The sequence below is a fragment of the Mus caroli genome, unplaced genomic scaffold (assembly GCF_978045245.1).
Source record: "Mus caroli unplaced genomic scaffold, Mus_caroli_1 scaffold_3, whole genome shotgun sequence".
In the NCBI taxonomy this organism is placed as follows: domain Eukaryota; kingdom Metazoa; phylum Chordata; class Mammalia; order Rodentia; family Muridae; genus Mus; species Mus caroli.
Window position 1 is genome coordinate 58,444,439 of NW_028227258.1, and position 13,219 is coordinate 58,457,657.

General features: G+C 45.5%; 1 protein-coding gene across 1 annotated transcript in view; it reads right to left on the minus strand.

Moving 5' to 3' along the window:
* Casq2 (calsequestrin 2) overlaps positions 1-13,219 on the minus strand; it is a 59,513-nt gene that overhangs the window by 18,230 nt on the left and 28,064 nt on the right. The window contains exons 4-7 of the mRNA XM_021157821.3: positions 11,488-11,599; positions 8,367-8,440; positions 1,454-1,584; positions 149-194 (exon numbers count right to left, since the gene is read on the minus strand). Coding sequence (XP_021013480.1) covers positions 149-194; positions 1,454-1,584; positions 8,367-8,440; positions 11,488-11,599 — 363 coding nt within the window. The remainder of the gene's footprint in view (positions 1-148; positions 195-1,453; positions 1,585-8,366; positions 8,441-11,487; positions 11,600-13,219) is intronic.

The window sequence follows — 13,219 nt, forward strand, 5'->3', positions numbered from 1 at the left end:
CAGGAAAACCTAAGCTTGATGTGAACATGAAGCAGTCCGTGTTCCCAATACCACACTCCCTATATATCCACCCCACTCAGAAAGACTTCGTAGTCAGAGGACACCCTTCTTAAGTGACACACACCACAAGACTCTGCCATTTTCTTACCCATGTTTCAAACATGTCCTCTGGGCGCAAGCGACGTAGGGTGGGTCTGAAAAACAAAGGAGCGCCCTTGAGTAAGGTTCACCACTGAAGAAACTAAGCCTCAGCCCATGCAAAGATGGCTTTGGCTTCTCTGCCTAAGCCCAAGGAGCCCTGACTTCATCTCTGCCCACAAGGAAGCAGAGTTTTTCCACCAGCCCTATCAGGAGAGAGCTAGGCCCAAACCCACTCAGCCCAGTCACAGCCTTCTTAGATCCAAGGCACACCAAGGGTATGGGGATGGTCAGAGGGAACAGAGATAGCACCTTCCTAGTGACCTCTCGTCATAGATAGAGACCACTCCTGAAAGTCCAGAGCCAACCAAGAACAAGGAAATGGGACAGACAGCAATTATTGAAATATAGAATGCCAGTTTTTGTCATCAGGATCATCCATCAGAAACACAATAGATGTCATGTTTACCCTCCCAGCGCTGACTCTCTTCAGGGACAAAGACTGTCCAGGTGTAGAGATAGGGTGCTTCAGGCTCAGTGAACACATTTGTCCATGATATGGAGGGAGGAGAGGTGACACAGTGGACCCACTACCATGTTCCATATTCCCAGATAGCTCTTCCCTCCAGAGCAGAGGCAGAGGGCTCCAGCTGGTGGGCCAGCCCAGGCCAAGGCCTCTTGTTTGTGTAACTAGACCTCACCACACCCATCTGTTTACACATTGAGCAAGGATGCTTATACAATTGGATCCCAGAGCAGAACAGCTGCAACAAAGCCATTTGCCCTCAGAACTGTGTAAATATTTACTATGTGGTTCTTCAGTGAAAAAGTTTGTGGATCCCCTGCTGGAGATGCTCTGAGTCTTAGCAAATATCCCTATCCTGGGAGCTATCTGTAGAACGTGTGGAATTGTCCCTGGTTATATTATTTAATTATTCAGACTTATCTCATGGCTGTGACGTTGGGAGAATACCAACTCCATAGGTTGGAGAATCGCCAAAGTTGCTCCCATAAAGCACCTGGAATGTTGTTCTACCCACAGGAGGTTGTCACTGAAAGTATAGAGTTTCATCTATATCTTACTCTGGCTTGGGGTGGGGGTAGGGGTCTGCACTCGGGAGGTAGTCTAACCCTACCTACAAGTGTAGAGCCTTATTCAGAAGTGGTAGCATCCTTGATACTGGTCAATGATTGACAAAGCCACATTGGCCAGTTTTGTTCTCCTGGGTCTTACTCTAGGTTGTTGCTCTTCATGGCTCTGGACTGTCAACCCTGACATCCTCCCACCCCATCTTCCACATGTCATCTCGGGTACCTTTGATGTTCCTTCACAAACTCCACAAGCTCCTCTTCTGTGTACGGTTTGTTAGGGATGACATTGGGCTCATCCATAAATGGCTCATAGAAGCCAACTTCGTTCATCTTCAAGGATAACTTCTTTGCCACCTGTAATAAGCAGAAATCGGATTATTGTTCATTCAAATGCTAGCTTAGAATGGCAGTGGCCTACCTACCCAAGGGTGGGTGCTTGTGTGCTTTGGTAACAACATGCAAGATTCTGGGCAATTTTAACTTAAATGTTGAAGTAGCGGGGACTTGTATTCCTTGTGGTCTGGGCTGGACTTATCTTTGATCAAAGAAAGCTCATTAGAAAAAGACTCATCTGGAGAGTGAGGGCCTACGTGTGCCATGGAGTGGTTGGAATAAAAAGTGGGGAAGGTCAGTGCATGGTTACCTTCCGTCTGCTGTGTTTGCCAGGGCTGGAGGAGCGAGCGGATGGTAAGAGAACATGCTCACCGGGTGGCCTTAACAGAGCTAATTTGGATGGAAAAGGCAATTGATGAAAACCATTAGAGCACATAGGCTCACAGAATCAAAAGCCAATCCATTCACCTGTCTTCTGATTGCTAGTTAGGCTGGAGGGTGGAACCTATTAGGGTTCAGTCTCTGTACTAAGCTTGCTAGGTGTTTTGTTGGGGCCTAAGGACTGCCTAGCTGAAAGATAACTAGCTTTTGCATAGGAGAGAAAGGCTTCCAGGGACATCAGACTTTCAGTGCTAAACTCTGGGTTGTTCCCAGGAAGCCAGGATGAATGGCTCACTCTATAACTAACCTCAAAGAAAGTGCCTATAGCCTGACAGATTGCCTCTTTTGGTTAAAGAGGCCACACACCAATGCGTTGTCAGAGCAGAATGGTTGCTGTGTTTGCCTGCTAAGTTGCTGAGCTCAGGACCTCTCGCTGTGACATGCTTTGAGAGGCCTGGAATGTGCAGGGCTCAATGGGAAGCCAACTGCTCTTCTCTAGCTCACCCATGGCTCAAGAAAGCACAGGATGGAACAATAGCTCCCTGTAAACTGCACAGCATTGCCTTGGAGCTGACACCTTCTGGTGGCAACCAGTGTGGTGACCCAGTAACCCAGGGATTGGGACTAGTAGGGGAGGCATGAGTGTTACATAAGTTCTTACACAAGGAGGTTCACTCTGCAGAAACACTCACATCTGCAAGTACCATCACTTGTTATTAATTCCAGGTCAATATATTCCAAAACAAGCATTTTAATTCCAACATCCTATGTGGAGTTAATGCAAACAGAGCTACAGTCAGGCTGGGCCTGTGGAAGCCCAATAACCCCAGCACGAGGAGGGGCTGAGGCAGGAAGAACACAAATTTGACATCAGATTAAACTAGAATGAGTCCATGGCTAGTTTCTTTACGAAGATCTTGTCTCAAGATAAAAGTTTAAAAGTGGGCTGAAGTGGGATGAAGTTTGGTAGTAAAGACCTCATCTGGCATGCATGTGGTTCATTCCCCAGGGGGAGAGATTGGGGGAGGGAGATGGAGATGAGGGAGAGGGAGAGGGAGAGGGAGAGGGAGAGGGAGAGGGAGAGGGAGAGGGAGAGGGAGAGGGAGAGGGAGAGGGAGAGGGAGAGGGAGAGGGAGAGGGAGAGGGAGAGGGAGAGGGAGAGGGAGTGAGGGAGACAAATGAGACAGACACAGGCCAGGACCAGTATTGACCCAATGTTTTGTACAGCCACCTCTGGTACAACAAGCTTGAAAATGACAGACTCCTCTCTGAGTTCACTTGCTCACACACTCTGTTCTAAGAACAGGCTTCTGGGGGATGAGAAATGATTTATATGAACAGAATCTGTAATACTGTCAAGCACATGTATTGCTATGTGCTGGCCACAGCTGTAAAGTGATTAGGTTGCTTATGCTGTGTGATGCTCACTCTGATTGAATGTGGTCAGAGCTATCTCTGCTCTGTTTTACATACAAAGAACAACTTGGGTGAGCGATTCATCGGGATCATATACAGAGAGACGGGCAGGGCTGCGCTCTCTATTTTCTCATGTCCCAACATCCTTTTTCTTTGAGAATTCCCTTCTCCGTGACCATGCAAAGAAAAAAAGTCTGCAGATATTCTGTAAACACTGCACCAGCAGCAGACATTCTAACGAGATGTTTCAATGTCTTTCTATCACTTGCTCTCAGTAATCCATCCCACATCCCGGAAAGTAACTATGACCTCCTAAAGGCGAGAGCTGTTCAGAACCACATGTCAAGCGGCGTGTGCATGCATATGTGTGCACATGTGCCTGTGCACAGAGTCTCTGGTCCTCGGATGCCACTGCCTGGGTCTGCAATGCTAAGTCTATTCATGTAAAATTGGATGGCTGAGGCCTTACGTTGTAGTCTGAAAGAACCTACTTAAAGATCTCCAACAATCTCTTGGATCTTCTCTCCCTCACTCTCCATGGAGTGCCCTTTCCTTGTACTTCATTTGCATCCGGCTGTGTGTACATAATTGCATCTTGGATAGCAAGGACTGAGGAGAGTGGACAGGCTGAGGAATTCGTTAGTTCAGTTTGTTGACTTTTTTTTTTAAGTTGGGTCTTCTGTGTCCACGGCAAGACTCTAGCAAAACCTGGCTCATGAGTGTTGCAATTACATGACAACGCGTTGTGCTCTCAGATACCAGACAGTTCCACAAAATAGAAAACTGCCCAGACTTTCCTTTTTTCTTTTTAGTTTTTTTTTTTTCTTTTAGTTGGAATAAAATTTTGGCGCTTTCAAGAAAGCTAGCAAGGACAAAGAGTTTTCCTGGCATTTGCATACACAGGGATTTTGAGTCATGACATCGCTGCAGTTGAACAGGCCAGGCCTGTGGTCTGCGACGAAGAATCAGCTGAGCAGGAACTTGGGGACTTTCTCTGCATCCATCCTCTCCATCAGCTCCTTTGTGCTCCGGTGCGATTCAGAACTGATTGGGTTTTCACTTCACTGCCCCCAGGCAGAAGGAGAAGTGCAGGCCAGAGTGGTTCTCAATGGTTACAGCTGAGTCTCAGGCTGCCGGTTGCAAAGGTGGACTTCAGCCTCTTGCTTCCACCACCTCCTCACAGGGGCTTAACTTTAGGAGAATCTGATACCACAGGGATCCAGGCAGGTCCCCAACTGTGTGTCCTGCAAAGTCTCCTGGGAAGAGTTCAGCTTTGTTTTTAACTTTCCCTGTCTAGAGCTAAGAAGATTGCTCAGCAGTTAAGAGCATACGCAGCTCCTGCCGAGGACTATATCTGTTCCCGGCGCCCATGGTAACAGACTCACAGCCGCCCGTCCATAACTCCAGGACTCCAGGTCCAAGGGGATCTGATGCCTCTGATGTCTGTGGGTTCCTGTTCTCTCTCTCTCTCTCTCTCTCTCTCTCTCTCTCTCTCTCTCTCTCTCTCTCACACACACACACACACACACACACATACACTCATAATTAGAAAATTCAAAAACTAATTCAGATTCCTGTGTCTTGTCACAAATCTAAAAAAACAAAAAACAAATTTCCTGGACTAATCCCATAGGTTAAGGTTTTTTTTTTTCTTTTAATTTCTTTATCATATTTATCATATGCATGCTTTGTTTGTTTGTTTGGCTGGTTTTGAGACAGTGTTTCTCTGTATAGCTCTGGCTGTCCTGGAACTCACTTTGTAGACCTGGCTGGCCTTGAACTCAGAAATCTACCTGCCTCTGCCTCCCGAGTGCTGGGATTAAAGTCGTGTGCCACCACGCCTGGCTAGTGTGTATGCATGCTCATGTGTGTATGTGTATGTACATGCATGTGTCAAATGGGTAGATATGGAGGTCAGAGGACAACTTATGAGAATTAGTCCTTCTGTCCACTGTGTGAGTCCCCAGAACTGAGAATCCCAGATTCTCAGGCTTGACAGCAATCACCTTTACAGCTGAGCCATCTTGTTGGCCCACACCAAGACATTTAAAAGTTCATTAGAAGCCGGGCATGGTGGTGCATGCCTTTAATCCCAGCACTCGGGAGGCAGAGGCAGGCAGATTTCTGAGTTTGAGGCCAGCCTGGTCTACAAAGTGAGTTCCAGGACAGCCAGGGCTATACAGAGAAACCCTGTCTCAAAAAACCAAAAAAAAAAAAAAAAAAAAAAAAAGTTCATTAGAGGAACCAAGACCTACAAGTTGAGGAACCAAGACTACAGTTGAGAACTACTGACTTTCAAATCTACACCAGTAGCCATGTCTTCCCGCCCTCTTTATAATTCACCTCTTGATTTGTTATTTATTTTTAGGTTTTTACTAATTTTCTGCTCCTTCAATTTCTCTCTCACATTAAACTCTAAATTTTACAGGGCCAATTGCATGTCTTGCTTGAAACTGTTGTGTTTTGGGAGCCAAGAAGTCACTCAATAAATACTTGCTAAATGAATGGATGAATTCGTTGAATCCATGAAAGAAAGACCACTGTGTTGAATAGTTTTCTCAGTGTGTGAAAAACTGGACCCAAACTGTGTTCCTAACAGTGGCTTCCTTCCAGGCCTTTTAATGTCCGCTTCACGTCTTTTTTTTTTTCCCCAGCTTGGATTTGCAATCTCCAATTATTTGGGGATTTTCACTCCTTGACTGGTGGCCAAATGTCCTTGTTGCAAACAAGACTGTCTTCCACTTCCCCAGTTGTATTACTTTTTCTGGTCTTCAGCTCTTTCGCCCCCTGCTGGACATTGTTGAGGCTGCGACCGTGCCTTCTGAATCCCACCACCTCCCACTGGGCACCGCCTTCTGCAGGATGGGTGTGAGTCCCAGGTGGCATTAGGCTGGTCCCCACTCTGTGTTCCATAGGGAGCTGCAGAGATGGCCTTTCTGTTTTTAAAAGGTGTGAACCACACAAGGCCACATGCACAGCTATGCTTAGGATGCTGGTTTCCTTGTTAGTAAAGCAGCTTTGGAGATTCCCTGGCTTCCCCTTCTTCATAGCCACAGACACGGAATCACACTCTGGCTAGATTGGAAGCTAGTTCTACAAATACTACCCTGAACCCGGAACAGCATGTCTGTCACTCAGAAGACTGGGGCCCTGGCGATTAGCTAAGCCCACCTGCCCAGCGCGCTTGCCTTTCTTCCCTTCAGATGAACTTTCTTTTTACATTTTTTAAAAAATTACACTGGGTTGTATCAGGCCTTTGTTATGCAAATGTATAATCCTCCATACTTTAATGCCCTCTCCTGCCACCTTTCAATGCCCCCTCCCCTACATTCCCTTCTGTTTGCAGCCTCTATTTTATGTCACGTGTACTATAGGGTTTTTATGAATCTACATAAAATATAGAACTCATGCATTAGAGGAAACGTAATAACCGTGTTCTTTAGACTGACTCCATTCACTCCATGTAACGATCGCCAACTCTGTCCCATTTTCCTGCAACACACCTAACTTCACTCTCCTTTATGACTGAAAAAAAGTTCATGTGTATATATCATTTTATTGATTTTTACGTGTTGTCTTAGTTAGGGTTTTACTGCTGTGAACAGACATCATGACCAAGGCAACTCTTATAAGGACGACATTTAATTGGGGCTGGCTTACAGGTTCAGAGGTTCAGTCCATTATCAAGGTGGGAACATGGCAACATCCAGGCAGGCATGGTGCAGGAGGAGCTGAGAGGTCTACATCTTCATCTGAAGGCTGCTAGTTTAAGACTAACTTCCAGGCAGCTAGGGAATCTTATAGCTCACACCCACAGTAACACACCTACTCCAACAGGTCCACACCTTCTAATAGTGCCACTCCCTAGGCAGAGCATATACACACCATCACATGTGTACAGATGTTCTGTACAGCACTTCTGAGTGTGGTTCCTGGAGAGGCCAGAAGAGGGCATCAAAGCCCCTGGAACTGGAGTTACAAATAATTATGATCCACTTTATGGGTGCTAGGACTTGAACCTGGGTCATTTGGCAAATCAGCCAATGCTTTTAACTGCTGGGCCATCTCTCTAGCCCCACATTTCCTTTAACTGCATCTGTGTTTATGAACACCTGGGCTGATTCTATTAGATTAGTTCTTTTCTTTTCACCAGGATCTCAAGTGACCAGGCTGGCCTAGAACTCCCTATGTAGCCGAGGATGGCCTCCAGTATACTGTTTATGCAGTGTTGGAAATCAAACCTTTAGGGCTTGGTTCATGTTGGGTAAGTGCTATACCAACTGAGCTATATCCCCAGCCCTCAAAGCTCTTAACCTACGATCTCTTAGTCACCCCTGCCTGCATCAGCAAACCAGCGGCCATGAAGAATCCAATATGGGCTTCTGCACTCACCTTTGCCTTATAACCTGTCTGGGCCCCTCCTCCTGTGTCTAGATGTCTTTTTACTGACAGCAGTTCCTATAGCTAGCTAACATCTACTGCATGAACAAACTCTAGCCACACACACACACTACCTGAAGCTTCCTTCTCTGAGCACAGCTGTCCAGAATAGTCTTTCGTGTCAGTCAGGACTCAGATACATCCAGTCTTACCAGTCGCTGACTATGTGACTTCAGATGAATGCATCTGCCACTCCCTACTTTGATTATTTCCTCTACACAATGAGAATACTGCCCCTCTCCCCCGTTATGGGCCTTTGAGAGGATAGGATTGGTCCTTGCCCATAATAAGTACTTAAGGTATGATCATTATCATTATCTTGCTATCAATTCTAAACCTCAACCAATTGGGGCAAGTGTTCTTTGACTTTACATTATATTGGAATCATTAGTTAGCCCTTCCTTTTGGATTTTGGGCTGGAAGACAGGGACTGTATTCTCAGAAGTGGTTTCCCAGCGTCCTCTAACCCTTCCTGACAAAGAGGCTAAGAAGGATAGTGGAAGAGTCCAAACCTTGATTGTCCTTATCGCTGAACATGTTTAAATGGGGTTTTCATGGCTACTTACCGCCTTGTCAAAGGTGGCAAAGAACTTGATGTAAGGCTGGAAGTGTTCAGCTGCCTCTTGGAATGCTTTATAATCTAGGAGAAAAGAGAAATGTTTGCAAGAGGCAAACTGCTCACTTGGAGAGAATGGTGTTAGACAGCTATTTAATACCATTTAAAAAATAGTTGAAGTTTAAATTGACTGTTGTTCAGAGACCCAAGAAGAGCCTCCTTCCACCACAGGTTTGTGGACAGAAAGCAGCACATACAGGAAATTGAAGAAAAAGAAGAAAAAAATTGGATACCCCTCCCCCAAAAAAAACCTCCTTTCACCCAAGTGCATGCAGTTAAAATTGTACCTGCTGAAGTCACAGTTTCTGCATAGATGAGCCCCAAGTAGGAAGGAAACTCACTGCCCCGTGTTTACAATTAAGAGAAAAATACTGTCCGGTAAAGTACTTTAAGCTTCTCCAAAGGCGGGCTCCTAGTTTTCCTATGTTTGCTTTCCCTTTGTAAAAGCAGTTTAGTTTCATAGCCCTCCTCTCCACCCTCCATGTCTGCCCCCTTTCCATGTTCCCAAGCCCTGGGGTATGGGGCAGCAGACTGTTGCCACCAGACAGAAAACCGGTAAGGTCCAGAAGATCCAGGAACCCCAGTAATTCTCATAATTGAAAATGATAGGCACTTAAATCTACTCCTGACCAGTTCCTATCCTGGAACACGTGACTGTGACACCCCACTGAGAGGACTATGTCAATCAGTAATGTAGATACTGCACCTGAAGTCCTTCCACATGCAGATGAGGCATCCCTAGCATCTCAGAACAAGCCAATAGAAAGCGCCTGCCTCTAGATTTCAACCCACCTCCAAGTGTTTATAAGGTCCTATCCATAAGGAATAAAGTGTGCGAGTTATTTCACCAAAGATCATCTGAGAGCGCCTGTCTTATTGAGCTGTAACACTCCAGGGGGGAGTTTCCTTTCCTAAGCTGGACCTCAACCCAGCCCAACCAGCCAGGGTGCTTGCACTTGACTGCAGCCACTTCTTGCTTTGTGGCCCTGACTTTGGCTCCTAGCTTCCAGCTGTACCCCAGCACACAGACCTACACAGACCAGCACTAGGGGACAGGGGTTGATAGAGATGTCCCATCTACACTGAAAACTCATAGAGATGCCCTGTCTACACTGAACACTCATAGTCTTATTCTCTGCTCTTACCTACTGCAGTAAAAAGCTGTTTGACCAGACTTGGGAGCTGCTCAGATGAGTACAGACGTACGTGTTTGTTTATTTGTTTGTTTGCTTGCTTGCTTTTCTTGGGTGTTGATTTGTTTTTTGAGACAGGGTCTCACAATGTGTACTTGACTTGTCCTGGAACTCACTCTGTAGACCAGGCTAGCCCCAAACTCAGAGATCCAACCTGCCTCTGCGTCTCAAGTGATGGGATTAAATACTCTGAAAATATAAATATTTAGAAGGCAGTTTGATAACATAAGATATAATGTGCGGGTCATGTCAGGAATTCAGGGAGGCAGTGAGAGATGAATATAGTCAAAGCACATCATCTACATGTATAACATTTTCAAAGACTAAAATAAGGGGGTTACTTTTGAATCCTGATCTTCTGAGATTATTTTAATTAAACCAAGCCTATACTTGACTCTGGTTTCAAACATGTATCCATATTTGTCATGGAAGAAAGGAACCACAGCCATGTGAGAGTGTTGTGCTCACTATTTCACATGAAGTGTCTGGCTTCAGCCTTCCACTCCAGGAAGAGAGCGGTGGGACTTGGTGTAAGCTCTGTGGCCCTGCAACCCTGAGCCTATGTTTACCTCTCAGTGCATTGACTTCTTCAGTTTCATTGTATTTCATATCCCTTTCTCCGGAGCTAGGCAGACTTGTATAAGATTCGACTGTATATTTTTCTATGATCATGGTGGGTAGGCGATACCCAGGTTAAAAAGACAAACACACTAATGTCAAGCAAGCGCCTCAGCCTGGGAAGGGGCCTGTCTTTTAAGAGTCACAGGTTTAGGCAAATATCTCAGTTGGTTAAGTATCTGCCTGATAAACTCCAGGACTTGAGTCTGGGGTTCAGTCCCCAAAACCCACATAATAAGACCAGGCAGGGTGGTGGATATTTGTCCTAATGGTGCAGGGGAGGCAGAGACAAGTGGAGCCCTGAGGTTGCTGGCCCTGACTTGGAAAGTCCCAGGCTGGTGAGAGACAACGTTTCTTAAAAAATTTATTATTAATAATAAAATCTGTTCTCTGCTGCACCCACACTCACATAAGCACACACATGCACACATCCATACACACATGCACACACAAGGCATACAAACACCCATATCTAAATGAACACACACACATGCACATCTTCACATGCACACATATGTGCACACATGCATGGAAACACACACACACAGAGAGAGAGAGAGAAAGAGAGAGAGAAAAAACCACAATACACATGGCACATGGTACCATAAGCATAGATCAATGGCCAGCCAGCTCTGAGCTTGGCCAGCTATTTTCCATATTCGCTAGCAACTACTGGACCCATTCCCAACCAAAATTAATTTAATCCTCTCCAGCTAATAGGGAAGTTCTCCAGCTGGTGATCACAGGAACTGCCAACATCAGGGAGATGGCCACTATGTGTCCATTTTACAGGAGAGCCTCATGAGGAGATAGACAGGAGGGAGAGTGGAGGACAACAGAAGGCATTTATTTATTTAGTAGAATACATACACATGACACACATGCTTACACACAATAGCACATGCAATAACACACATACACTCACATACACACATAATGACACACAATAACACACATTCACATACACAATCTACATACAATCACACACACACACACGCACACGCACACACACACACACACACACACACACAGTTTCAGGGCTAGAAAACTCGGCCTAACTGTAATGGTCTTTCCTTCCCCCTGCCTATTTTGCATGATTTCTGCCCATGTGTCCCTTTGTACAGGCAACAGGAAGAAATCCAGTTTCTGCTGCCCCCAGCCAAAGAGATCTTAAAGCCTCAGCCTATGTTGGGACAGCCTAGCACACCTTGTTAAGAGCCAGCCTTCAGACCCACAGGCCTATGTTGACAGACAGCTTACATTCTGAGTCCTCATTCTTGAAGAAGCCAAGAAGCTTGGTCTGGTCCTCGATGCGCTCAAAGGCCTGAACCTCCAGCTTGTTATTCACGATCTCCACTGGGTCTTCAATGAGCTGAAATCACACGCCAAGAGAGACACACACAGAGAGGCAAAGGTGTTTAAACAAGAGTGGGGACATAGAGCACTTTGGAGGGAAGGGACACATGTACAGAAATTGTGAAAGATAGACAACGAGACAGAACATTGAAGTCAGGCCATGTTCTCCATCTTGCCTTGAAGGTGTGTGTGTGTGTGTGTGTGTGATTATATATATCATTGTGTGTATGTGACTGTGTATGCAGACACAAAGGTCTTGAGTACACCCATTCCAGCCTACACCAGTGTGCATGGCCGCCACAGTTCCCCCAGGAAGACTTGGTCCTAACTTGGGATGGTTGTCCTGGGGGTGATTTGATTCCTCTTGCTAGTTACATTTTTTAAAGATTGTATCTTAAGTTATAAATCAACAATTATAACTATATATACATACACACACATACACATAAAATGTGTGTACAAGAGAGATAGACTCTAAGAAATTGTGTATGTGTGTGTATGAGTGTGCGAGGTCCATGGACTCAGCTGTGGAGCACAAATCAGTGTCTTCCTCATTCATTCTCTTGCCTAGAGACAGCTATCTCACTGAACCGGGAGATGGCCTCTCTGGCTAGGCTACTGGCCAGGCATCTCTCAGGACTGCCTGTCTACTTTTTCTAGTGCTGGGTTTCAGGTACAAGAAGACACGACAGCCTTTTTACACGGGTTTTGGAGATTCAAGCTCAGGCCATCTCCCCAGCCTGTAACTGTTTGTATTCCTGGAACATAAAGTGCTAGGAATTATGAATAAATTGTGAAATAATTAGATGAAGCCAATTAACATCCATTACCTCAAATACTTACCATTCATGTGGTTAGAATATTTGTGTAGCCTTTTAGCAATTCTGAATGGAGGTTTTTATTTGCCATGCTGAACACGCTGTGAACTCTATACTTACTCTTCCTGCCTGCTGAGACTCTACCCCTCAGATCACACTCTTCTCATGTTCAACCCCATGCCCGACCGACCCCGGTAACCAGCATTAAATAGGCTCTCTGCTTCTGTTTCTTTTTAAAAGACATTCAATGTTCTTAGATTCTGCATGTAAGTAAAAAGATGACTTGTGTTTTGAATATGAAGTGTCTCTCACAAGGCTCAAGTGTTGAAGGCTTGGTCCACACCTCGGGCTTCCCTCACTGAGCTGTGGTTAGAGCGCGAAGCCTCTGATGACTGATGGAGATAAACTCTGAGGAGGCTGATGCTGTAGGGCCAGGATGAGAGTCAGGAGGGAAGAAAGTGGGTCATGGAGGACGTGCCCTGAAGGCTGAATCTGGTCCCCAGAACCTGCCCCCACTCTCCTTCCCTGCCAACCTCATTTCTGCCCTTTCTTAGGCCCAGCGCAATGAATTCAGCAAACTTTGGGCTGAAACCTCCAAAACTGAGAGCCAAGGAAAATCCTTTTTTTTTTTTTTAAATTGTTTCCCCCAGGTGTTTGTCACAGTGATCAGTGTATGCTATGTGCCATCTCTGCCCAAACTCATGAGCCTAATGCTCTCCAATTTCTTCCCTTGTATTTTGGAAACAACGTTTTTTTTTTCTTTTCTTTTTCTTTTTCATCAGTTGAGTTGTTAATTTTATAGCATCTCTTGACATTAG